The 27,893-nt window shown below is 37.4% G+C and overlaps 1 protein-coding gene across 7 annotated transcripts in view; it reads left to right on the forward strand.

The window, feature by feature from the left end:
* The window catches only part of ZFYVE28 (zinc finger FYVE-type containing 28), a 145,681-nt gene that overhangs the window by 101,928 nt on the left and 15,860 nt on the right, over window positions 1–27,893 (forward strand). For 3 of the 7 annotated variants that reach the window (XM_042871724.1, XM_042871729.1, XM_042871728.1), the window contains 3 exons: window positions 3,678–5,039; window positions 14,229–14,333; window positions 27,446–27,600. In XM_042871724.1, the coding sequence (XP_042727658.1) occupies window positions 3,678–5,039; window positions 14,229–14,333; window positions 27,446–27,600 (1,622 nt within the window). Of the gene's footprint in view, window positions 1–3,677; window positions 5,040–14,228; window positions 14,334–15,614; window positions 15,831–27,445; window positions 27,601–27,893 lie in introns of those variants that run through there. The other 4 variants (XM_042871725.1, XM_042871730.1, XM_042871726.1 and 1 more) reach the window with 4 other exon arrangements.

Raw genomic sequence — 27,893 nt, forward strand, 5'->3', positions numbered from 1 at the left:
TTACTACAGATTTTTTAACTCATTAACTTGCAATCCTTGCCCACTGGCAGTGCTCACAGAACCCTACAAAGGAAGATGGAATGAGATATTTCAACATACTTCCAGCAAAAAGGGAGCATTATTTTCCAGAGTCTTTCTCTAGTCTCCATCAACAATAATTAAGACATGAAAAATAATTCTAGTAGTCTTCTGCAAAATATTTTCATTTTACATCACAGTTGTCTGGTGTTTGAATATAGAACATCTTACTGCAGAATATGGTGACAGCCCAACAAATTTCTACTTGTAGTTCAGTGTGCTCTAAGCTTTAGCCAAATAACTATTTTCACTCCAATATATCCAAATATACAGCTGATAACTTTTAAGTCGTATTATCCAAAAACAAGCCTGTTGTTAAAGGCAGTAAGCATTATGTTTACATACTAGTCAATAGCTGTTTGTCTGAGGCAATTTTTTGTGGCTGTCAGCATTTAAAATAGTAGAGATTGTTATCTGTAGAGACCCTCCCAGCAAAAGTATTAAGGGTTTTTGTTTAGGTCTGGTGAAGCTGAACAGCATATGGCCAGTTTGAATATTGTCATGTGTGCAAGGTCCTTGTGTTGATTTTGATTTTAGACATAAAACATCAGCATTATATTTTATCTATCTACCAGAGCATATGTAGTAGGGTTACTATGTTTGATATTTGAACCATTTCTGCCAAACTACTTAAATCATCCTTACAAGTACACCAAGCATATAATCTGGTATATACCTGTTATATTTAATTTAGGTGCCTATGACTGAACATTCTTGAGATAAAATATTACCTATGCTGTGTGTGCATTCGTGGCTGCTAGGTGGCGATTTTTTGAGGTTAGCAAATCAGGGATTTTGCAGTACTCCTTACCTCTACCCTCCTTTCTGAGCCCCCTGCCTGCCTGGTGCTTGGTTCTGGACTTCTTACAGCTGATGGCAGGGTCCCTGTGGATTGCAGTGGTGTGCAGTCAAGCAGACTGAAGATTAAATGGTGCAGAATCAGGGGACCTTACCATTTTACATGCACGGAAATCTTTCCACATGCACTGGAAATCAATTGTAGTATACCTGCTGTCAGTGTGTTAAAGAATACAAGGGGACAGGTTGTGAAACTCGCACACATTAACTCAGGGAAAATATGTTAGTTTTACCAAGATGGCTGTGTTCAAAATTTGGAGCTGATTTCAAGACTTTTATAGTAAGAGAGCACTGTGATGTTTGTTATTTATCAGCATCAGTTTCTCAGTGGTGCTGCATTGGAGCCGATCTGCTGGTGCTGCTGTGCTGAGCCTGCCATGCTGCAGCAGAAGCAGGAGGACGCAAGCTGCATCTCCATACCTAGATCTTGTCTTCCGGTGGCAACCCATAAACGGAGAGCTGTTTGTACTCTGTTCAGAATATGGACTGAGTCATAGGCTGGCAATAGTAACAATGATGCTGCTTTCTGAAAACAGCGTGAAGTGCCAGTCAGAAGGAGGAGCAGAGTCCATGAATAAGGCAGATGTATGAGATCCCTGCACCTGGGTTGGGTGGCCCTGTCCTCTGCTCAGCTGGCCGTCCTTGAGTGGACATACGGCCTCAATCTTTGTACAAGTAATTTCTGCATCCTGGATATTGGCAGTAAAACACATTTATTGTTTTTGCAGTACATAGAGTAGATGTTACTACTGGCTTGTAATAGCCACAGTACGTTTTAAGACCTTGTCTCATGGCTGAAGCCACTGTAAGAAAAATGTTCCTTGTATTTTCAAGGTTAGATTGCTTTGCTGTGATACCATGCTAATAAAAGGAGGTGAAACCCAACATGCACTTTTCTTAATTTGCTGTTTTCTAAAGCCTCAGTGAAAAGCAAGTGCACCAGAGCTGTCAGGATAGACTGCAGAAGCCCTCATTACATGCGTCTTGTGAGTAACGAGAGCAGAGGGAGAATTCTTTTTTTCATATGAGCACAGTACTTGCCTGGATCTACTGGTGAGTTACAGATGCTTCAACAGAAAGGAAATGAACCATGGAAGTAGGTTCAGTTTAATTAAACTTTATGCTTTGACAATGGTATTTGCCATTTGATTCTAAACTTCCAGTAGTGAGATTTACAATTTATTTTTGTGCTGTGGTTAACATTAATTCTGTTCCCAATAGAAGATGTTTTAAATGTGTAGGCATTTTAAACATGCCTTGTTCCTAATGTTGGCAATGAATCTTTCTTATTTACTATACACTGTATAACTTCTCATTTACAGTATAGTGACAGTTGTTAATCAAAAGTTTGTCATGTTGCAAGGAAACCTGTATTGAAATTAACACACACACACAGTGAGTGTAGGTTTTTTTATGCAGGAAACTTAAGGCAATTGTCAGATTCTGTTTTCCTGAGGACAAATGATGTCTGTTCATAGTAACATTTCTGATGTTGTAATTCAAAAGTTGAGCAGATTTCACATGAATTTAAAGTAGGAATGATTTCCCTACTAAAATAACAGACTACAACATATAGTCAGACTGGTTGCATACAGCATTGTAGGCAGCACGGGATCCAGCTCAAAATCCTCAAAGCCAACATGAATGTCAGCTGATTTGCTTAATTTTTGAATCAAGCTTTATTTACTTATCCTTTAACTGCAAATTCTCAAATTTTGAGGTGCTACTGGCAGAAACAAAGAGTTCAATGCTCAGTGAAGTTGGCCATTTGACTAGCATGCAATAAGTATGTATTTCCAGGATTTGCAGATATTTTTGTCTTTACTAGGAGTATGTGAAACGTTTAATAAATAGATCTGAGCAGTCAGGCTTTCTGCGTCTCTAAAAGGGAAGCCGAGCAACCCTGAGTGACCGGACTGCTGTTGGCAGGACACTTTTATGTGCAGCTTCTAATTTAGAAGCACAGTATAAGTCGAATTCAGATCTAAAAATGTGTACTGCGTTGTTTTGAAGTTTTAAAGTTATAAGGCATTTAAACATAAGTCTCAACACTTTTTCAGGAGCTTGTAGTCCAAAACTTCATAATAGCGGGGGTTGCTTTATGTCTCCAGAAAACAGTTTAGTAAATGCTTTTAGGCCTGCCTGATTCTTAAGATCATGCAAAAGTGTAGGTCCCTGATATTTTGTTCCATGTAGAAAGGAGACCCAATTTCCAGTCTTTATTTCACTGAATAGGCTTCTAGGATATCAGCGTTGTGTAAGTGATATTAATACTTTTAATGAGCTCTTTTTATCTGACGGTGTAAGGGTGTGGAACTTCTACTGTATTCTGTCATGGAATAATTTTCAGGATCTAATAAAAAGGATGGCAAATTTATTTACTGATCAAATTTGCAAATTAAAAATTACCAAGTACATCTAATTTGAGCAATGTTTTCACTCTAAGTAGTTGGCGAGAAGATCTATTTTACTTTGATTTATTTTTTGGGGCTTCTTTGCAAGGATATAAATAATTTGGTACCCTGTATTTGCTTGAGTATTCTCAAATTGAGGCCCTAGCAGTCCCACGTGTTCTGAACATGAATGCAAAATGCTTCATGAGTTACGCAGTTGAAAGCATTCTGTGCTCCCAAGTTCACTTTCTGGATTTCTGTACTGACAGTAAAAGCTTTTTTAAATTGTGTAATGTCAGTGCCTCCTGTGATGTAAAAGCAATGTCACATGTATTTCTTTATTTTTAGGGATCTACTTCAGACATTAACTGAGGATGAACTGCACACACTGGAGCGTAACCTGTGCATCTCTCAAGATGTGGATTTTCCTGTCAGAACAGATCCTGAAGTACCCTCTGTCATTACACCAGGCATAACTGCAACTTTGCCAGCAAAGGAGCTCTCAGCAAAAGCTGAGAACACAGAGGCTGAGCTGGCTTGTTCAATGCAGTATGATGAACAGGAGCTGGAACAGCTGAATAGGATGGTACACAGAGTTGGAGATGAAATGTCTTCTCTGCTTTCCCCTCCAAGCATCTGTCAGTCTCCTGCTCACAGACCTAGCCTAAGAAATAGTTCCAGTGCAGAAGCTTCACCAACAAGACACCATCTTGACAATTTAACTGATGAAGAGGACAGAGTGTTTTTTATGGATGACCTAGATGGAGCAGGAGAGGCTCTTGCTGGGTTGGATTCAGTAAGTGATACTTTTGCTTGGGTGAATAACCCTTGTCACGATTCAGAACAGAACCTGCAATATAGAGACGCTCTACTGTATGAGAACAGTCAGCAAACAGAGGAAACTTTGCTTTTAAAAGACGCAGAAAGTGATGTCAGCAATAATAACAATATTGAAGACAGCAAACAGATGTTTGGCATCTCAGTTCAAAATTCATGCAGCTGTTTAGAAGGTCCGGATTCACAGTTATACCTCAATGGTTGGGATGCTTATGCTGATGATGCAGAAATGGCAGAAAGGATAGCTCACAGGACAGGGGGAATGAAAATATCTGCTACTGTGATATTCAATCCTAAATCTCCCTCTAGCTCAGAATCCCCAGTAACACCCGAAGCAGCTATTAATTGTGTTCCTGGATCTGCTAATCCATTAGCAAATGAGGAGGAAGATGAATCTCATAAACTCAGTATAGCTGCCACAAACTGTCTAATTAATTCCTGTGTGTGTTGTGGCAGCTGTGAAGACAGCAGGGAGGAGAGTGTGGAAGGTTTAAAGACTAAACATTCTGCAGGAGGTGTTGTAAATGCTTCGTACACATTAGTGAAGTCTAAGGAAATGGACCATGTAGATAGCCTGGACAATTCAGTCCCTGCACAGGAAACGTTAAAACCTGAAACGTCTGCTTTATTAGCAGAAAGAGACTTTGGCAGAGAAGAGCAAAATCTGCCCATCTCCTCTAAGTGCCTGGCACATTCCTCAGGTTTACAGGTAGGAGCAGAAAATGACTCTCAAGGAGAAGCAGAAAGCACTTCAAGTCAGCAGAAAAGGTGGGAGAAGAGAAAACAACTGTGTGAAAGAAAAGTGGAGAATAATGAAGATGCTGGTAGTGAAAGGACAGCCATGGAAGATACAAAGTCAAGATCTAGTTCAAGGTAAGACCAACTTGATGGTTTGGTAGTAAGACTTGCATATAAATAAATCCTTCTCTCCTTGTTCTTTACTGATCTGTGTGTCATTATTGATTTGCAATAAATTTGTGTTGAAGGATTAAGTTTTTTTATACATAATTTTACTGCAAGTAACTTTTTGCTAGTTTTCATCAGCTTTTTTTTAGAAAACTAATGGAGAACAGCTGAGTTTGAAACCAAGTAGATTAATTTTCCCATTTTAATGTAACAAAAGATGTATTGCCATTGTACATTACCTGGCTGACTATATTTATTGCATTCTGCTGTTTTGCAGAAAAAAAAGTGTCTAGCAGATACTAAAAAGTTAAATTCTGCATCACTGCAGGGGATTAAATTGTGATTTAAATACATCCCAATTCTTAACTTCATTTAAGAAAACAGGGCTTATCTAATCAAGTTGCCTGTGGGCATGAGTGGATTTGTGAATACATGTCTTGAAGGAACTTAACAGAATGCAGACACAGCTTTTAAACTTTATTATACATTTTAACCCAAACTGGTAGAAGAGTAGAGGTCATAGATTAATGTTTGACACATTTTGTTAAGGAACTTTATAACACTGAGAGACTATAATGTCTGTGAAAGGAAAAGCTATGCTTCAATTCAAGTTTAATTGGATGTTAGGATCTTACATACGTTTGTAGAAAGCCAAACTTTTTTTTTTGCTGTTTTGTATTTTTATACTTATTTTTTCTTCCTCTTTAGAGAATAACTTGTTTTTTAATGAATAATATTCTCAGTATCCCCGAAGCATTAATATCACAAAGCAGAGGGAAGAAATTAAATAACTTATTGTTGTCTTCCTTATTTCTGTGATAATTTTCTTTCTTTATGCCTTGCTTTGTCAGTAGTGAAGAGGATGTGTGGTGCAGGATTTCTCTCTTATTGTACGTGTACAGAGTTCAAGACAGCTTGAACCATGAAGCATTTCCACAATATAAAAGCTGCAGAAATAATCATTTAATAATGTTCCAAGTGAGTTGTGAAATATTTTGCTAGCTGTGGAAATGGAATTAAGAGTTCTTTAGGCCAGAGTTGATTCTTCTTACAGGTACAATACAACTTAGCATGCTTAAAACTCAACTTTTGAAATGAAAACATTATTTTCCTCATTATTCTGAATGGTTGTGATATTAGGCTTTGCAAGTATGATCACAAATAGTGCCTCATAACTGAAATACTGTGTGGTTTTTATTTTAAGAAGTAATTCAGAAATCCCTTTGACATTTAATGATTTTACAGCACTTCAAGTAGAATACTGTTGTATGCTTAATTACAGTGTCCTGATAAATTATGAATCTATCACACAACTCAATTTGTCTAATATTTCTTTTTCCTTGGGTAGGATATTAAGTGGAATTTGTGAGGGCAATTCTGTAAAATGTAATAAAAATATCTATCAGTGTCTTTCTAGCCTACAGTGGTTTGTGTATGCAACAACTTCTTTTCCAAGTCCTCCTGCAGTCCATGCCCTTTGGGACTTTGTAGACCTCAGTCATGCTTCACTGATATGATTTGTCTTTGTGATTGGGGAAATCACAGCCTACTTGATCATTCTTTGTATTGAAGCTGTACCATAACTGTAATCTTTCTTTTTGTCTTTCTCTAAACCTTTTTCTATTATACTGTTTCCTTTTAGAGATAAGGGAATCAGAACTACACTTAGTCAAGATATGGGCAAACTGTGGATTTTTGCAGTGACCTCATCATTTTCTAAGGTTTTTCCAGTGATTCCTAATATTTGACTTTGGATTTTTTTGGCTTATTGCTGAGTGATGAGCTAGTGGTTTTTGCAGTTGTCTGCCAGCTCCCCAAAGCCCCCTTCTGAGCTCGGAGACCATCGGTTTTAGTGAAGCTTAAGTTTTTCTCCCAGTGTTTATCAGTTGGAGCTCCTGCCATTTTATTACCTGTTATCTGGTCTTTATGATCCTGTCCTGTTCCTCAGTCTGCCCTTGTTCTAATGCTCTTCAGACCTGCTTGTTCTCCCCATTTCTGCAGGACATAATACGAAAACAAAATCCCCTAAGTGACCTCCTGCAATTTTGAGAAGTGCTCATTTAACAGCTCCTCCCACCTTATGGACAAGAATTATTTATCCATTTGGGGACCTTTCCTCTTATACTATAGCCCCTTAATTATGATTTTGTATGTTTTCCCCACTGCCTCTTCCACAGTTCCTTTATTAATTACAGCTAACTCTCTCTTCTCCTGATGGAGACGAGTGCCTCTGTTACTACTTGGGAAGAAGCATTCCATTTTGCCAGAAGTGGGGAAACTGAAATGAAAGGCATTTTGATGCTAGATTGTTGCTTCTTTACTGGAAACTATTCTGATGTAACTCCTCCAGTGTATTTTGTGGGAAATGGAGGTGCTGGGGGAGTCTATCAAGGGTATTAGCTTAAAAAATTGTGTGCATGTGTTGCTCCTTAGTTTTCAGATACGTGTATGCCTATTTATGTGCTGGGTTCTTGCCTCTGAGTCACGAGTCATGCTATCAGCAAGAGAGATGTTGTAGGCGACTGCGAGCCCCCCCCACGGGATGTGACGCGATAGGCCCGCTCCCTGCTCTATGATTGATGTGTGGCACGTGCCCTTAGGGGCATAGACGAAGCACATAGGTTATATAAGCTAGAGTTCACGTGTAATAAACACCATTTTGCTGTTCATCATATTGGTGTGTACGTGCAGTCATTTGGTCCTGGCCTGGTTTTAGGTCAGTACCGTAGGAGGCAATGCAACAGAGAGAGAACTCAGAAAACACAACTTTGTCGACCTTTTCTTACTTACGCTACCTGAGTGGTGACTAATCACTGCTTTCCAATGGTATTTTTAAATTGGAAGATTGTATTAGGCTTCTGTGACTGCTCCCTGTTGCATGGTTGTGAATGCCAACTTAACCGAAGGGGAAATGTTTCAGACAGTGGATAATTCTCAAAATGATGGACCCATTAGCTAGAACAATAAGCAATCTAATATACATGGAATAGCTGCAGGGCATGCTCATTCATCACATTGATAAATGTATTTACTTTCTAGTTACTGTAACTCAGAAACTAGGAAAAGAAAATTTTCGTTCCCTTGTCTGAATTAGGCAGCTATCAAATGTGTATGCTGTGATATAAACAGCTTCTTTTAGTGAACCTGCCCTTATTCAGCACAATATGGTGTTATTAGTATAATTTCAATGATCCTGTCAGGTTATTAATCCTGTGTTTAATCCTTTAAGTCTGAAGTGCCTTGTATTTCTTGATCTAGCATCAATGTTCAGTGTAGCTTAAGGTAAAGATTAAACACTCTTCTGCTTAAGATCCAGGCAGTGGTGTGTCTTTACTGCTTTGGGTCCTTTGCTCCATTATTTGTTGGCACAAAGAACACTGAGTTTTGTCAGCAGGGTTAATGTTATACAAATATGAGAGGCACTGGCAAAAATGTCATTGGTATCTGATCTGCTTCAGGTTTCTAAATGCTCATTCTGTCAGAATTTTCTCCCTCCATATTTCTGATGGAAGAATATACAAGGACATATAAACATAAACACACGGTGTTTATTTTGTCTTTATTTTGGTGTTATGGAAGTTTCTGGCTTTTTGTTTTTGTCAGTATTGGTTTGCCCTTGTAAAACTTCTGTTTCTTCTACAGATACAGTAGGAAGTCATACTGACATGCTGTGGTAGCGTTTTTGTGCATCCGTCTTAAACACTTGGTTCTGTGGCATATTCCATTTTCTATATACTGACCCATAACAATTTGTATGTAAAAAATTCTTAAATACAGTTCCTCTCCTTTCCTCTTTACATTTGTTATGTCTAACTTAAATTATACCTTTTTTTTTTTTTCTTTTTCCTTTTCTTTTTTGCCATTTTCTGTGACCTGAACGTATCTGATGAGCATACTACTCCTAACAAAGCCTTTTACAGTGCAGCTGAGACTTGGTAAAAGGAGCTGAGATTGATGGCAAGGAGAACATCTCATCTGCATTCATTCTGCAAGTTCTAAGTGTATCCACTGGCTGCTAGATACTGACACTGTTCGCATTTCTTTGCGAAGGCTTAAAAAATAGCGTAGCTTTGCCATATGCTTTTACAGTGTAAGGAAAAGGAACGAGACATCCTCCTCCAGAAGAACATGTTTTGTTATTTACTGACCTATATTGCAATGCTACAATGACATAAATAATTTACTTTTCTACTTCTTGATATTCAACATGTCCCGTTGTTTAGATTCACACTTCTGTAGTCTAAAAATTGTAAAACTAGAATATATTTAACATAGTTATTTCCTCAGCATGTTAGAATGGCTTTGTAAAAAGGTGAATACTTGCTTTATACAGTAGGTGTTCTAGGTTTGGTGTTCTATTTTGTTCACTCTAGCAACATGTGACGTGCTCATGTTTTCTTTAGGAAAACTTTAAAGATACTACAGTCATTCCACCACTATTAATGTATGGAAAGCAATTGTTTGAGTTTGGAGTTTGGCTAGAATTTACTTCAAAAAAATGATAGTAATAATTAAAAAATCCTTTTTTGCTTGTCTTCTAGTTTATAGCATTTGATTTTGTAAGTGGCTCCTCTATCAAAACTAGATTGATACAGCAATACAGTATAACTCGATTAAGTGTATTAAATTCTTGTCTTCCCTATAATATTCCTATCACAGGAAGACTTAAGAAGATTGTGCCTGTCTTCACTTGACAATTTGCCTCTTCCAGAAAAATTAATGGACAGCTGTGCTTGTTCACAAAAGCAAAAACATGTCTGCTTAGCAGGCTTGTATTGATTAGTCTTTTATGTAGCTGTTCAGGAGAAAGAATTTCTCATCAGCAAGAAGGAAACAGTAGCTGATTGGGGAAAACATACCAGCCTTCTGGTTGCAAAACTTTTCTTAAGCAGTCTTTTATCTGTCTGTTGATTGAAATTCCTTTGTTCCTCTGCTGGTATTCTGTTTCTTTGCTATGTAACCTTTTGTTCATGCAACTGGAAAAATTCAGATGTAACACAAGTAAGTTCTTTCAATCCCTCCTGCTCTGATTGATTTCTTTTTTTGACAATACAAGTCTGCAATTAAAAGTGACAATGTGTGACCTTGTCTGTTCAACAGGGAACAGATTCCATGTGGTATCTGATAACGTTACTGCTGTTGTGAAGTATTAGCATACAAATAAAAGGTGTCAGTAGAGCAGCTTTCCTCTTACTAGGTCCATATATCAAAATTGCAGCATCAGGGAACTGTATTAATTGACAACGTGCATACCTATATGTCTAGTTGGTAAAACAGAGTTTTGGAAGTCACTTGTCTGAGTGGGTTTGGTATTGCTGACACAAGGCGTCAGGGTTAGCTCTCATGTACTGTGAGACAGACCAAGAAGGGAAGTGCTAATTAATCAGTGTAATGTGGAATATAATTGTAACTCAAGTAACAAGGTGCATGAGGAAAGCATTCAGTGAGATGACGTGAGATTTATTTGAACTTCTGGGAGGGAGGAAACACATTCCAATAGAAAAGAGCACAAAAAAAAAAAAAAAAAACAGGACAAAAGTGGCTTTGATTTATTCTTTTTTTTTTAATTATTTTTAAGCTTACCATAGTTGCAAAAAATACCAAAGATCAGCTGTAAGTAAGTGGTTTGGTCTGATGGCAGTGCATGAAAAGAGATCACCCCATGGCCCTTTGGTCTTTTGCCTCAGATCTTTATTCTGTCTTTATCAGAAGTGCTGAATAATTTTATTTTGGTGAGTGTGGATGGTGTTTTATGCCATCCTAGAATGCAGTTTTAAAGTTAGCACTGTAGGCATTTAAGGCCTCACAAATGAAACAATTTTGCCACTTTATGTAATTGGAACACAGCCTCATGAGTCCTGCGAGCGCAGAGGTCCAATGCAACCTGGCACTGAGTTCACGTGAGTGTGAAATGCCATGAAGTTCAGCTCACATATGGGCTGGTGTGGGAAGCTGGAAGGAAGGAGGAGCTACTCTGTGGGTCTGCAGGCTGCCACAGAACATGGCCTGTATGCACACACGTGTCCCTTCCTATAATTGTGCTAATGGACACAGGCACCTTGCTAGCATCAGCTGTAACAGCAGCCACGAGTTGGGAAAAGCAGGTCAATTCACATCAGTACCTACAGTGTCAGGCAGGCACTAATGAGAAGAAAACTGTGCGAAGAGGTGTCCTGCATCTGTGTGTACTGAGAAATAAAAATGTAGTGAATATGTCAGGAATCTGTTCTTAAAAAGTTATTTTATGTAGTCCTGAGAAAGGCGTAAAGCAGACTTCTCATTATTCGATTTCCATTTCTTGGTACTGAATAAACACAGAATATCTGGCTCTGAAGCACTCCAGTATGAATATCAAGTAGAAATAAATATAAATAGTAAATATTTTCTGGTAGAAAAATTCAATCTCTAGTGGTACAAATAAGTGCGAAAAATATTTGCAGAGTGTAATTATCTAAATGGTGTGGGTTTTTTTGTACAAGAAACTGACCTGTGTGAGCAGGGTTTGTGTAAAGCATCTCCAAACAACATTACCAAGTGGTCACTGACAGCTGGGTGAGATCAGTGGGTGGCTCCACCTGGCCAGGCTCCTACAATGAGTGAGAGATAAAGCAGAGGAAAACGAGGGCTTTATGAGGCAGTGGCAATCAGCTTTAAGACTTAAAAATGGATGGGAAGTGGAACTGAAGAGAGAAAATTATGCTAGCTGTTACGGCTAACCAATAGTCGTAGGTGACTCAGACATCCATGAAAGTGAAAATAAAGGTATTGTTAAGATTTTTGATAATGTGCACCCATCTTACACCATTCAATTCTGTGGTTCCGCCTTATGCTTATCTACCATCAGGTCCCAGTCCGTTGTGCTCCAGCCTTCATCATTTTGCCTTCTGGCTTGGGCCACACTATCTAAGAAATCAGTTGAGGATTGAAGGTGATATTGCTCTTGGGACAGAGTTGCTAAAATCTCTTAGCAGTGAGATGATACTTAGGGTGGTGCTGGTTTGTTTTACTCATCTTTTAGCCTGAAGCGTTTAGGTTACAGAAACGTATCTCGCTCTTATACAAAGGAAAAGAGCTGCCGGTTGGTATTGAATATAACTGAAAAATTCAAATTCTAAAAAAAAATAAGAAAAATCACACACAACCTATGAAAGTGAATTGAATTTAGGTTCTTAAGTAGTCTCGTGATTTTGTTTTGCGTACTGTTTTGGTAAAATATACTTGCACTGGATTTCAAACATATCAGGCACAGCTTAACTCTCAAGGAAGCACTCAAAGATAAATAACAAACCTTACCTTTCTCAGAAGTGTTACTGCCCAAATCAGCAGGGAGGATTGCTGGACTACAAAAATCTGGAAATGATGGGGAGGTGAAAGAACAAAAGGAGATGCTGAATTTGCTAGTCGTTTTCTGGTGCTGTTGTTTAAAGATTACTTTATTCTGAATTATACATTTCATCTTTGCAAGACAGCTTCTCCTGCTCAATCATGCCGTGAAATCGCATTCTAATGTTGTTTTTTTTTACATCCTTTGCACAGATAGCAAAAGTACATTCTACTGGCATGACCATGTTGTAAGATTGGATGCCTAAGGTGATGAGTTATAAAAGTGGAAGCCTTTATTTAAAAGCATGCATATCTTCATAATGAGCAGAATTAACAAGGAAAATCATATAAAATGAATAAAAGTTAAAAAGATTTTTGTTCAAGTCTGATAAATTATTTCCCAATTGCAACAGTCCTCCTTTTAATCAAAGCATATTATACTTGGAATTTGTTTTCAAATTGGCAATCAGAAATGAAGTACGTGAAGGGGTCCATTTTGCAAGTGATTAGTGGGAGGTATGCAAACAAATCCTATTATTCCATAGAGGGATTAGAGCACATACCTTCTGTATGCTGCTTTGAAGAATTCCTTTCAAGCATTCTTCCAGACTTTTAGCTGCAAAAACAGCTACAATAGTAAATTTGGTAGAAGAAAAGAATTTGGAACGCAACTGGTTTGAACATGTAGCCCACATGCTCCTACAATTCAGTCAAGCCTAAGAAATCTGATAGTTGTGGAGGAGGAGCGAGGAAAAAGAATTGTGATCTATTTGATTCTTTCTTTTAACTACAGATATTTCTTACATCTCTCTGTGTTTTCCAAATATTTCTTTTGGCTGAATTTTTGAGTTCAGCAGCCTTGAGTGATTCTTCTGCGCTGCCTAGAGCTAATACAGCTTTGATACACTTGCTCAAGATTACATATTTTCTTATCTTGTGTAATTTAATTTTCCTCTGCTTAGTGCACTTTTCAGTAGCTGAGCACTAAATTGTTATTGAAACAAAAAATTGGTCTTTTCAATTGAAAACTGGTTTTCAAGACCAGTTATGAAACTACTTTTAACCTCCTAATTCCAGTTTGTGTTGATAATGTGACATGAGATCTGAAGCAACATACCATTTAAAGGTTTTTCATCAGTCCCGAGATGACAGAAGCAAGTTATATACCATTAACTGAAGTTATACATGTTCTTTGATTCAGTAGCTAGTAGATTTCCTTTAACAAAGTTTCCATGCTTTGTCATAGGACTTCTACTTTGTGCTCATCTGGTTGATGTAGAGCCACAGGCTAGAGATGAATGCATAGCAAGTCTTCATCTCCTTTACTAAGGGTCAGCTGTCTACTTTCTCATGGACTTTTTCCTTCTCATTCTCATTCTGTGGAAATCTTGACCAAAGCTGTGGTATTTCAGAAGTTCTTGGATCTTATTGATGAAGATGATCTTGCCTTGAAGCATACAGTGACTTTATGGACCTCCAGTGATGTTATGCCTTTGTAATAAGATTTAAAAGAGTGTGGACGCACTGTTCTGTCTATGGCTTATGAAATTGCAAGATCCTTGGTTCTTTCCTGAATGATTGAACTGTATGTCAAAAGCTAAACTGAGGATTTTTATAAAATGTGTGCTCACCAGCTTTGCCAAATTGCCTGTCCCTTTGGGAAGAACCCAAGATAGATATCACAAAGGAACAAAAATACACTTATCAATTTACTTTTAATTCTGTGACAATTTAAATCAATGACAACCCACATGTTACCACACTGCTGGTTTTTTTTTTTTTTTTACCTTTGTTCTTTTCAGCAGTTCATTTTGTTTCCGTATGTTTTTTCAGTTCTCAGGATGGCTTACGTGATTCCCCCCTCAGCTCCATCTCCAGCAGTGACTATGAGAGTGTTTCTGTCACTACATGTAGTCTCTCCAGCATATACGCTCTGAGGTAATAACTCCCTTCACAGTCAGATTTGACTAATTGTATTGCATTATGGTTGGTTGAAAATTTTCATTGAGTTAACAATCAAGTGACAGCAACACTTCTGAATATTCTTCCTTTTGAACAGCGGATGCTTTTTTTCCCCAGCAGTTCTCTTTAGCACTGTTGCAAGTAAGAGGCAACTATTTTCAGAAAAGTTTTAATGCATGTTTCATTGAATTATATGCTGTTTCAGTGATCTTCCTCTTATTTGTCCATGTAGAATTTCTTAAGAGTCTGAAGGTTTTGGCTTGAACTGCATCAAATGTCTGTCTTAGGTCTTGCCTTTTTAGAAAGCATGTTGGTTTTTTTTCCATTTAATTTCACTTAGTGAAGAATGCAGTAGTAAAGTGAGACTTGCATGCCAGACAGGTAACTATAGTATAACTTCCAATGCTTTTTTTGGCTAAAGTTGTTAAGAATACTAATTTTACCTTCTCATCTTCTGAGCCTGCATGTGAGGGTTTTAACTTCAGTTTGTTTTGCACAGAATGCCTACAGCAAATAATAGAGAAATAAAGATTAGGGGAAAAAGTTACTGAAGCCTGATTTATTTGACTGTTTTCAAGGTATGTATGCCATACATGAATGTCATGTATTGCATGCATTCTACTCAATAATACTGTTATTGTGGTACAGGTAGAGAGGATACCGCAATTTCAGTCAAGATAAATCTTCCACCGCTACTCATCTCCTCTTTTTTCATCCATTTATCTCTACAAAGTGCTTCATTTTAACTCCAGGAATTCCTGATTTTTGTATAGAGAAAAAGAAGGCAGTAAAAGTGATACAGGAAATATTACATAAAGTAATAAGTATTTTTAGGATATTCTCACCATCAGGCTCAATATCTTTATATGTCCAAATTTTAAAAGGGCTCATAAGGAAAGGAAGATGCAGCATATCTGTTTTTTAAATACACTAACTTTTAACTGTTCTTCAAACAAAACACTATTTGCCAACATGAAGTGGTTGCCCTCTGCTAAAGATAGTGGCATGGAACAACCAGTTTGACACAGGACTATTTGAATGGACAACAGAAATAACCTCAATTATTCCTTGGGCATATCTGAAGTAAAATAGATGAGTCTTCCTTCATTATGCACAATGCCTTTTTTTCAAGGCCTTACTGTGCTGCCTTTGTATGCTGATATTGTACTTGTCACTGTGTTCAGTTATCCTGATGATTAAATAAACTAGATCTCTCCTCTTTTTTTTCTCTTTTTTTTTTTTTTTTTTTTTCTTAAGGTTTAATTTACAAGGCAATGTTTTTGTATTTGAGCTTTTGCCCAGTGGATTATAGCATTATATCATCCCCAGGTGTCATGTAGGAATTCAAGTTATTAATTTTTCTGTTTCTCGTTGATATTGCCAGAAATCTAGCTATTGTAGTTAATGAGCCTATAGAAACAGTTAGGTGCCTGCTTGACTATACAGGTGTGAATTGATTTCTCCTTTTGAAATGCTTACATGGCTTAATTTGGGAAAGAAAAAAAAAAGAAAAAAAAAAAAAGAAAAAAAAAAAGAAAAAGAAAAAGAAATAAAGCTCCCATGTCTGACTGCTTCAGAGAAGTTCCTACATCTTTGTGCATAAAAATGGAGTATTCAGCATATCTCTTTATATTACATTTCAGAATTATTTTTACAGGCCTCACTATTATCTTGCATTATATAAAGTGTTCTCTTAAGCTATGGAACAACTTATACTGAATTATGTTATCTATCTACCACAAAAAGAATGCTCTTTGCGAAGACTATCCAAATGTTCTTTTCTGAAATAACCAAACTCCCCCTGATGTCATATGCCTGCTCAAAATAATACCTAAAATATTTTTTTCTTTTTTGGTTAGCGGAAGAGTTAACATACGGTGTTGAATGAACTAGTTTATTAAATAGCATAAATGTGATGGATTTGAAACAGTGAAGTATGGTAGGTATGAAATTCCACTTATCTGTGCATGCATTGTTTTCCAAGCAGAGAACCAAAGAGAAAATTCCCACTCCATACTCCCTAGAGCGCAGTTTGACTCATGCTTCATTGTTTGCTGTTTTATTTATAATTGGGAAGAAAAAGCAACAGAGACTGTAGGATCCAATTGGAATCCTATAAAGGAGGCACTTTCAAATCTTCTCCATCTTCAATCAGTGCTGTGTAGTTTTCTGAGCTAGATTCATCCCTCCCAACTTTATGCACCAGACCAATAAACCTCAATCAGAAGTTTTGTTGCTCTAAGTTCCCTGTTTTATCAAGGGAGAAAAACAATTCTTAGATGTGTTTTATTCAAATGCATCTACAGTACAAAGTTTGAGGCTTAAACCAGAACTGTAATTATTTATTTTTATTACTGACTGTCCTGATGAAACATTTGCCTGTAGAGCATGAGTTGAGGGGCAAAAAAAGAAAGTACAGAGGATTCCTGAAGAGGTTTTGTTAATGAAGTTTGATTTGTTTATTTCACTTGTAGCAGATCTGGTTAGATTGTTAAACTAGAGGTTAAAATAAAACTTTCAGAAGTTAAACTGTCCCTGATCAGAAAATATGTTGCAAAATGTATACAGATCTGAGATCCCTATATGTAAGTATCCAACTTTGTTAGTGAAGAGTAAATATACTCTATGTATTTCAGAAAGTCCCAGAGAAACCACATTTTTATGCAGACTCATGTGGGTTTTCATCATCTTCCTCTTACATCAACGTGAATGTGGAGTAATACAGCCTACTTAAGTGCAAATTAGATGTTTGTAACTACAGCAGGGAAGCGGCAATTGCTCCATTGTTTATATTAGCTCTGTGAAATGGTGCATCCTGGTTCTCCTTTTTACTGGTATCTGTTTCCTGGATGTAATTTTTAGAGCAATTTTTGATATAACTTATTGTAGATAGGCAGCTATTGCTTCAGTACAATGCTGGGAGCTTATCCATTTCATTGTTAGGAGTACTAAAGCCAGTGGCTTTTAAAAATAAACTGTTTGTAGAAATTTGTTTGTCTGTCAGTTTTCTTCAACATGCATTAAAATTATCAGGCAGGATCCTGAGGGAACCATTAGAGTGGAAACAGAAGTGAAGGCTATTTGTGTGCTAACTGAATGAGATAACTTGATATGCTTAAAGCCAAGAATGAACCAAAGTTCTTTGAAAGACTGGAGCTGAAAATGGCCATGAAACACAACTTTTTGGAATAATGAAGGGGGGGGGGGGGGGGGGGGGGAATGAGGCAGAAGAAAAACAAGTAGCTATAATTATTTGACTTCAAACCTTCTTGGAGCTCATTGTCAAAAATGAAGCAAAGGAAGAAGAAACACCAACGAATCTGCTTTCAAGTAATTTGTCTGCCTAAAGAACATGGTAAAGCCTACTTCTTCATTTTGGGGTTATGATAAGTATGATAAGCCAGTAAATGGTAACTTTAAAAAGTAACTTTTCAAAGCAACCTTAATGATGTAATAGTGGTCACTTCATTGACTTCACTGTCACTTCACAAGTGTCACTTCACTGGTCACTTTTTTTTTTCTTTTTTTTTTTTCTTTTTTTTTTTAGGTATATCCCTGTGTCCTGAATACCAATGTTTTGTAGTATTCTTTTTGTGTCATTACAAGAATTGGTGGTGAATTTTTAGCCTGTGTTATGTACAGTTTATAAGGGAAGTATCTAAAGTGTATTGTGGCTCAAGCCTGTGCCAAAGCAGCAAGACTCTGCCAGCAATTAGAGCAGGATGTTTGTCTGTTTGTTAGAGTATTTGTATCTGCATGCATTGGGCCAAGCCCAAGGTTGCTGGATGTAGTTGAAGAATGTCATTTACTGTCTCAAATAATTTCAGTATATCCCTGTTTGGATGAACACGTTCATGTGAAACAGGGTTATCTCAGTATACAAATGAGAAAGATGAGATTTTGGTTATCTGCTTCAAAGCCTGCAAGGAGCTGCCTTGCCAGCCAGCTCCTGTTGGTTGGGCCTTTCCTTACAAACACACACATTACACTGTTTTTCTTCAGCAGAACTCAGTGCCTCAGTGGGAACATGAGAAGTCAACAGAACTTAGTTGTTCAGCTGGACTTGAAGGAGAATTCATTTCCTTCATCTTTTGGTCCAGTGTTAACCATTAATCTGTCCTATGAAAACTACAGAACAGATTATTTGCCCACAAGAGATGGCAACTGCTCCTGGGGTTGGTCAAGGAGGTAATAGTGTGGAGGACAACAAATGTGCCACCAATCTGTTTCTGTTGGTCCGTCACAGTCAACCGGATAATCTGTGTCTCCAAATCTTCCCTCTTGCAGTTTTATAATCGCACTTGTTTAAGCTGTGCAGAATAACAGATGAATTCAGAATTCACTTTAGTGGGCATTTTTGATTTGATCAATTTCTTTAGATTTTCTTTCCTCCTTTTCCCCTCCTTTTGGAAAGGCTGCTCATTGACAGTTGGACTAGGTGATCTTAGTGATCTTTTCCAACCTTAATGCTTCTACAACTGGCAGAAGATTGATGAGAATTGCAGTATACTGTACTGGAATCACAGAAATAAAAAGCTCAGTGGGAAATGTTGCAGGACAGGAAAGGGTTCTGTACCTTAAGAAAATTAAAATGACTTCTGAAATAGATGTTATTGCTTCCTAATGGTTTTGAGCTACAAACTTTCAGTCCATGTTTCAAACACTGTGAGTCCGTGCTGCTTTGTATAGCTCTGTCATTCAAGCAGTGTGAGGGCAATTAATATGCATATTAATACCATCATAAGCAGACTGCTGTGGGGACTCTCTTTGCTTTGCAGCTAAATCCCTTGCCCCAACAACCAGCTGAGCAGTACCAGCAAAACAAACCCGTTGGCGCTGATGAGGTCTGTCAGCTTTTGCTTGATTTCAGTCAGTAGTGAGGCATATGTGAGTGCAGCGGATGTCTCTGGTTTCTCACTGCCAGCATCCTTCTTGATGTGTTTCATGCCATTTTGTTCTTCATCCTGCAAGACAAAAATTAAATCTCCAAACAGTGCAGCATTTTCTAAAGTTAGTGTTCCCTTACATAGGAAATTTTGTCAGATATTTCTGGGTAAATTATATGTATAGCTTTGTCTCCAGTAAGAAGAAGCTGGTGCAGATTTTTTCTCCAGGAGTGAACCAGGCATCTTGTGTGAGCAACTTGTTAACAAGTGCTTGCTACAGTGAGAAGTGAAAAACACAGTTGGCAGTTGTTTGTTGGTGAGGTTTTGTTTTGTTTTGTTCTTGCATTACTGAAATGGTGAGGTTCATATTTTAAAGACGTTAAAATGCCCAATATGCTTGAAGTGATTTAAATATAAAATGTGTTACGCTCTGTGTAAAAGAAGTGAAATAAAGGCAATATTTTAACCTGAGTAGCATCAGTGGTAGAGGCAAGCAGTCTGTTCTAGCAAAATTGCTAAATACCCTCACACTTGCCATTGTGGGGCTGTATTCCAGCCAGCATGTTTGGCTGGAGGCAGGCACAAAGTGATCATAAAGGGTTAGTATTTGTGTTCCTACATAGCTCAATTGTCATTTCCATTTTTAGTAATTTGGCCACATTTAAAATTATGTTCATTTTAATGACGTGTAAAATCTGCTGTTGAATGTCACTTGGTGTTCTCTGTGCTTCTAATGGAACAAAGATTGTTGCCTCGCAGAAATTAGATTCTCTTTCACAGATTTTTTTTTAAATGCCCCCAAAAAAACTTAGAAAAGCATGTTTGGGACTGTGTAATTAACCAAAATCACTATAGCAACTGCAGGTTTCCAGGTTGTTGAATTTTTTAGCAATGCGTAAAACCAAGGTTATATTGAAAGAAAAAATACAGCAGCGTTGAAGCTGAAAAATGAAGAGAGAAAGATTTTCTAATTACGAGTTTAAAGCTCCACCTAATACTGTGATTAGATTTTCTCAGCTTTGATTCCCGTGACTGGATACAGAATTCCTGTGGGATGTGCATGCTTTAATGCTTCACCTCTATGTTTTCTATAACCTTTTGTGAGAACTGAAGGAGGTGATAGGAAAACCTTCTGCTGATAAGCTTCTCCGTCACTAAGATTTCTTCGTGCTGCAAACTGTTTTCCAGTGCCTCTTCTCCATCTCTGTGTCTGCCACACACAGCAGTTGTAACTAGAGAGTTTCTGCTGGAGTTGGATGCTAAATTACTTCACTTTAAGTTAAACTGTACAGTATAATTGCTTGCGTATTACAGAGGACTGCAATACTATCAAAACTGCTGAAGAGCTCTATGATATGACTTTGCCACTGGAAATGTTTGTCTATGACATCAAGTATCCAGGGCAATATGTTCCTGGATAAGACAATAAGTTCTGGATAAGACATGAAAAGCTGGGACTGCTGCTTTTCTACCATCATAGCAGATACCAGAGCTGGTATTACAAACCATTTCTTCGTAAGCACTTAACTATTTCTATTTTTCACTCTCAGTTTTTTCAGTCCAGGATTATTTTTGAAGTTTAAGTATTTCTAATCTCTAATCTCGTTATTTTTCATTTGCAACATGAGTGAATGTTTGAGAGCTTTAAATGCATGTTTGATTACAGGGAAGCATTAGAAACGGAGCATCATGGTGGAACTGGGAAAAACTTAGTAGAACCTAAGCAATTCTAACTTCTTATGTTTTCATTTCTATTTTTTTCTTGAATGTTCTTATCTTGCAGATCTTATCCTTTTTTTGGTTTGAATTTTAAGAAAAGTGCTAATTATAGTACTTTGCATGTACCTGATATTTAATTTGATGGTAAGAAAGCAGCTGCACTTAATAGTGCTCTAAGCAATATGTTCTTATTCCTATAGACATTTCATCCATAACAAATAAAAAAATGTGCTTTGGAAGACTGCAGTATCCAAGACAGTAACTCCTGGGCTGGCAATGGCATTCATTTTAATTCCCACTTGGCGTACAGTGTCACGGCATCCTTCTGAAAACCTAGGCTGGAGCGGTAATGGGTTTTGAATAGGGCAGTTGTGTAGGTACAGTTTCTTGCAATGGATCTGCTTAGCAACATGGTGCTTCAACGGGTGTGCCTTTTCAGAAGTCCAACATGCAGATGCAGAACAACAGTGCTCTTCGGTTTGAGAAGCTAAAGGAAGGATTCAAGATGACTTTCCAATGGAGCAGGTAGCTGTTGAGGCTGCCAGGTTGTGGGTAGAAGTTGTTCTTGTTGACTTCAAATTCAGTTTCCTCTGGTTGAAGATATCAGTTGGAACACTGAATCACTCTGTTTGCCAAATTATTTATTTTAGTTTGGTCACCTCAGCAGGGGCAAAAAAAGGCTAAGAAAGAGCTTCTGCAAGTCTTGCAGTTATAGAAAAATACTTCTACTGTGGACTTCAAAAGGCAGACAGCAGATAAGGCTTAGAGCATGTGTCCTGGTATGACCAGCTCTGGTCACAGGTGGTACATGTGTTAATACTGCAGTGCAGTTGGGTTGCCAAGCTAATTGCTAGAGGTGTTTGCATGCTGTTGTTCTAGTCATTTCTCAAGGCAGTAAAGTTTTGAAGACTTGGGAACACTTTCAGGTATTTTTTTTCCTCCTCTTTTGTCTTCTTTCTTAAAATAGAGAGAAAATACATAAGAAATTGCATACAAGAGCCCTCTTGCCTAAGTATAATACTAGGGTAGAAAGTCAAGAAATAGAGTTCTGAATTAAAGCTTTTTTAGTCTGCTTTAAATGTAGTTTCTGAGATCATTGATTAAAATACGTGTATGCTATTAGGTGAATAATGAGACATGTTCTGAATTTGGTTTAAATGACTCTACAATTGAGTGTGTAGCCACCCACTTCGCTTAAAATAATTGTAAGAAGCCATTAATCTCATCATAGGTTCCCTCCCAATCATATTAAAACTAGTAGTTACTAGAAACAAAAAAGTTTTTGCCTACTGTTTATTGTAATTTCCTTTTTTTTCTTTTTTCTTTTTTTGTGAAAAAGAAATACCAGAGCAAAACACAGGATAGGAACTGGTAATTTTTTTTTTCTTTCTTACATGAAGTCACACGTTTCTTCTTCAAACCCCTATCATTTTCCTGTTGTCATTCCTCGCATATACAACCTTTACCTTTCCCCAGCTATTGTGTGTGATCTTTCAGATGGTCTTTGGAGCACTCGTCTCTTCTTTTTGCAGAATGGAACATGATGCTGACGGCAGCCTTCAGGCACTTACAAAGTGCACAAGCGAGTAAGAGTAATAGCTTAGGAGAGGTAATTGCAGCTCAGTGTATGGGGTTTCCAGTTACAGCCTACGCAAGCATCAGTGGGATGGATGCAGCAGCTGCCCAAGTAGTTCTTGCAGCTCTCTTCAGACAATAGCAGACTTGCCCGCAAAAAGGGATTTTTCTTTTACTTAAAATATAAGAGAATTTGGATGAGAGAGAAAAAAAGCTTAAATACTGCAGGTTGGAGAAGTGTGTGTTATTGATATTAGACTCAGAGCACAAAGTGGATGTTTTAATAAATTCTGTATGACCAAAAATGAAAGCGAGGGAGCTCGTGAGGAAATTATTTGAGGAAATAGTATGTAAGTATTTAAGACCAAGTATTTGAAACGTGCATATAGGGACCTTTTTGTACGTAGTACAGCTCTATGTTTATAAGATGTTAAAAAAAAATAAGCATTTTGAACAGTGAACATGAGAGGACAGTCACTGAATTGTGTGTTAACACTTTTCTGCTACGCATTTGTAGTGTTGCTCATAAAACTTCTAAATGTTTGAGTTGGGTTGAGTTTGTCTTTCTGGAACTTGATCCCTCCTGAATTTAAGGCACCGCTGACAATCTTCTGAAATTTGAAAAGTAGTTGTTTAAACTCTTGCATGAGATCGGAAGCATAGGGGATGGTCTTACTTTCCTTTAAAAACTGCTGATGTAATTGTGCTGTGTTTAGTAGAATAGATCTTTCTCTGCAAGGAGTGACCACCTGGTGCTTATCTACTCTGGTGTGTATTTAATGGGTACTTAAGGTACTCAGCTATTTGAAGAGTAAGGCAGAATTCTTTGAGAGATTCTTTTATGTTCTGCATTCAATACAGAACAGATTTTAGGTTTTGTGAACCAAGTACTTGTAAATTTGAAAGGAAGCATCTATGACATGTTATGGACTTCTACTGCCACGGCCTGTTTATTTGAATATGAGGTATTTAATTTTAGACTGACTTTGAATCTTGTTGGGTTTGACTGCTCAGTTTTAGGCTTTGCTGCTTTTAGTGGTTCTGGATGAGGGTCAGCACTCAGCAAATGGAGCACAAGGCATGCTGGATCACAGCTGGTACCTAAGACAACTGGTCCCTTCTGAAGATATCGGTCATAACTTCTTCTGTTCCGCAGCCCTGCTCCCCACTCTGTGTATTATTACTGCTTAACTTCGCTTTGGAATTTAAAAGCTGTGGAGCGTATTGGTTCCATGGGTGAAAGGTGATTTTGTGCACAACAAATTGCTGGGTTTTGTTTGCTTGTACGTATTTGACTAAATTTTGCAATCAAGTGTTGAGACCAGGCAGCTGCTCTAGAGAGAAAGCTGTGGTGTGCTGAGACAGTCCTGCTGCTCTTACAATGTGATCCATGGAGAGTCATTTAAAATTGCTGTATAAACGTAAGTCAGGTGAAAAGCTGCTTTTTTCTATCTACCAGTTCCTTCATAACTTATAAGCAGATTTATTGTTTGGAATCAACTTTTGACATAATGTCTCCTTTCTTCAGGCATGTTATCTTTGCAGTGTTTTCTCAGAATGAAAAATAAATACATGTTGAGCATTTTTAGAATAAGCATTTCACAGAGGGAATTCTATGCCTGTTGTATCTCTTTATACACTAATTCCTTGGTTAGTGCAGGAGGTTACCTTGAACTGAGAAAGGTAGAAAAATAGACAACACATCGCTAGCCACTTGGTACTTAAATATGTTTGTTTGTGCTCTGCAGTGATATATATTTATGCAGATCCTGATGGTAAAACATTCTAAATCTGAGCACAGCCTGACGTTAATGAAATGCTTCCTACACACTTGGTATCACATGAGAGTTTTTAATCCAAATTATGCATGTTAGATAAGCCTGGTAGGAATGGCATTCCTCTTAAAGCTATAAAAATAGCGTGAATGAATGATATGGACAAAAGGTAAACAAAACTCTACAGATCAGAATTTAGGTTTGCTTTCCAAATTGTCAGTTTAAAAATCCAGAGATCTCAAACATTTGCATAGATCCAATTACTGCTGTTTGGAATACTTGGTTGCAAGAGAAGCTGTGTATCTGAAGCAGTTATGTTTCTGCTCTTCCTGTGTTTCTGACTGTATCTAAAATATTTTCTGACTACCTTCTTTAGGAGTAAGATATATTTTCAAGTAAAGAACAGATGGTCATTAGTCACTCTTTGAGAGTCATTTTTGATCTAAATCTGACTGTGTCGTATTGGTAAAAGCAGAGTGAACATTTCTTTCTAATTGTAATGATACTTAGGTCTAGTTTTAAATTCACAAATTATTCTTGAATGTTCACTTTTCACTTGGCAGTGGCACAAGCAATCAAAATATTTTTTTTCCTGAACCTTTTGTGTACAGAAATCATACTTAGGTATGGTATAGATCTGTGCATATGAATGTATTTTGTGAATGCAAGTATACGTTCACAATGACCTTCATTCCACAGTGCCACAGCAATTCTTATGTGCTCTGTGCTGGGGAGTTTTAGGGTGAATCCAAAACAGTCTTGTGATCATAGAATCATAGAATGGCCTGGGCTGAAAAGGACCACGGGACATAGCCAGCCTTAATGAGGCACCATGCAACACTTGGAGGGAGTCATCCCTGAAGCACCACGTCTGTGCCCTGCACTTTGGGTTTGGCTTAGAGTGGGACTTCCAGGGACACTGCTGTGCTGAGATTAAATATGAGGGCTGCTCTGAAAGTAATGCCTCTTATGTTGTTATGCTGGCCTATGACAGCAGAGATGATGTTGATGATATCGCAGTAGAGCTTGTACTTACCCACCAATATTCTATTGCCATACAACAGGTATAAGACTGATTCTTTAAAAAAAATCATAATAATTAAAAAATGGGTAGACCTTATCTGTCCGTGTTAGGAGGCAGACAGAAATCCTTTTGTCTGTTTATGTGAGCATTCCTGCAAACAGAAAATCCTCCAACTCCACTCCGTTGTGAAGCAAGGGTATCATCCTGGTGCTTAGTAAATTTCAGTTCACTCCTTCATAAGCCACATTTTTCCATGACCTTTTCATCATCTTCAACGCAGATCCTTCCACACTGACAAACTTGCTATTGAAGATATATATATACACATATATATGGATACATGTACATATACAGACCCACTTATGGTATATATCATTTATCCTCTACAGAAAAGCAAAGGGAAAATTGAGAGGGAGAACTCTTAATATTCTCAGTATTTTCAATAAATCTAGTCACTCAACCTGCTGAGGGAGCTTTAAACATAAAGCACAACATCTTTTTACAGGAATTTGCAATTGTTAATAGCAATGGAGACATAAACAGAAATTACTTTCTTTTAAATGTACTCCTTACTCAGTATTTGAAAGAATGGGAAGCCAGCTAAAGTACTCGCACTGCACATTTTCCACTGATATTTCTATCAATAACTGATCTCTAGGATTTATGTGTTTTCGTTTCTGTTTTTACCAGGACTTTTGAGATGCATGGCCTAATAAATTCATTTCTACATTTTAAGGATTTTCTATGTGGCTCATGGAGAGAAATTTCAAAATGATACTCCATAACTTTTTTTCGTAATTATTTTTTTTTTCTAAATGCTGCCTATGTCTTATCCTGCAATAACTGTTTGTTATAGGGATGGGATCTGTTACTTGGTGAATGTTACTTGGCTTCAACACTTAATAAAATTTACAGGTTGAGCTCAAAATGCATTAGCAACTACATCCTTCCTCTTACATGCTGTTTATGTAGTCAGTAATTTTTTTCTATGGTTTTTTTTTTTCATAGTGGATGTCTGTATAGTAAGGAGTGCTTGAGTTCTGGATAGCTAAGTATGGTTTCAAGTAAAACATTTTCATTTTCTTTAGTCATTGATGAGATTACTTTATCTCCAGTATGTGGGGAAATTTGTTTTGTGTTCTTCTGTCTTTCACTGTAATAGAGTGAGAGGGCAGTGTCTCCTTCCGGTCAGCAAAGTGAATCCTTAAGACTCTGGTGTGATTGCATTCCATGCTATACTCCCAATTCAGGGCTTTTTGTTGGCAAAGTGCTACATTTTTCCTAAGTATTTCCTTCTTTAATGTGTTTTGATTTACAAGCAGTTTAGGCAATTCCTGATATTTGAAGAATCTGGATTCCTCCCAGAGCTTTCCTGAAGCCTCAGGTCGTTTCAAGCTTTCCTTTCTTAAGAGGGGTAGTGATGGAAATTGCTAGCAACCATGCATCTGGTTTTGAAAAAGAAGGGTGAAGCCTCTAGTAGACACCTGATGACACATATTAATCTCTTTGGAGTTGATGAGCCATTCTCTTGCTGTAGTTTGACATTTAAGCAATTTCTACGCCTAGGTATGTAAAGAGACTAATCCCTACTGTGTAAATAGTATTTTGTCACCCATTCCATTTTTTATGTAAGGTTATATTTGGATTGTCTTCTCACTATTCTGAGGTAACATAATTCAGAAATCTTTTTTTCAAATTAACTCCCACATTAATAAATTTCTCATCTGACTTCAGAGCTGACCTTCTTATTTTTAGGCTGACATTCTCCTCTTGCATTTTTGGTAGAGTTATGGTCTCAGGACAGAGCTTTTAGTGGGAGTTAATGTGAAAAATAGTCCTGTGCTTTGAAATAGCTAAGGGAAATGCAATAAAATACAGACAAATGATTTTCTGCTTTAAAGTTTTTTGCAACTATGCCACAGAGTGAAAATCAAACATGATGGTGATTGATTGCATGTTGATTACCTTCAGCAAGAATTTACAGCAATTAGTTCTTGTTTGCTATAGAGTATTGCCTGAGTAATAAATCTTTTAGGATTTGCTAAACGTTCTGATCAACAAGTGAGGACTTACATTACTCTTCTTTTTTATGCCTTTTTTCTCCAACAGCAGTTTAATGACTAGTTCTTGTTCATCCGATGACATTGATCAGGAAGAAATCCAGCTTGCTTTGCAGGCTGCTAAAATAGCCACCCGAGAAAAGATCAGATCCAGATTCCATGGCAGCAATGATCTTATTCACCGCCTTTTTGTCTGTATCTCAGGTATGAGAATCACAGAGAGTATCCTTTAGTTCTGAATGTAAAAAACACTATTTATTATTGTTATTATTTAAGGTTTATAAAAATATGTTAGAACAGACTAGAGATTGAAACAACAGAATGTTGTATTGTGGATCTTAAGTCTCATAAAAACCTGTGAACTCATGAAGACCAGTGTACACAGAGATGCAGACCTATTAGACCTATAATGATGAAGGTTTAGGGCATGCAATGGATTTGCCTTTGTATTGCTTTCTTTCTCTTTATGATGCCCTATGTCTTTGGGAGAAGAAATA

Source organism: Lagopus leucura, unplaced genomic scaffold (genome assembly GCF_019238085.1).
Source record: "Lagopus leucura isolate 7727_CA_CO unplaced genomic scaffold, USGS_WTPT01 Super-Scaffold_100004, whole genome shotgun sequence".
NCBI classification, from domain to species: Eukaryota; Metazoa; Chordata; class Aves; order Galliformes; family Phasianidae; genus Lagopus; species Lagopus leucura.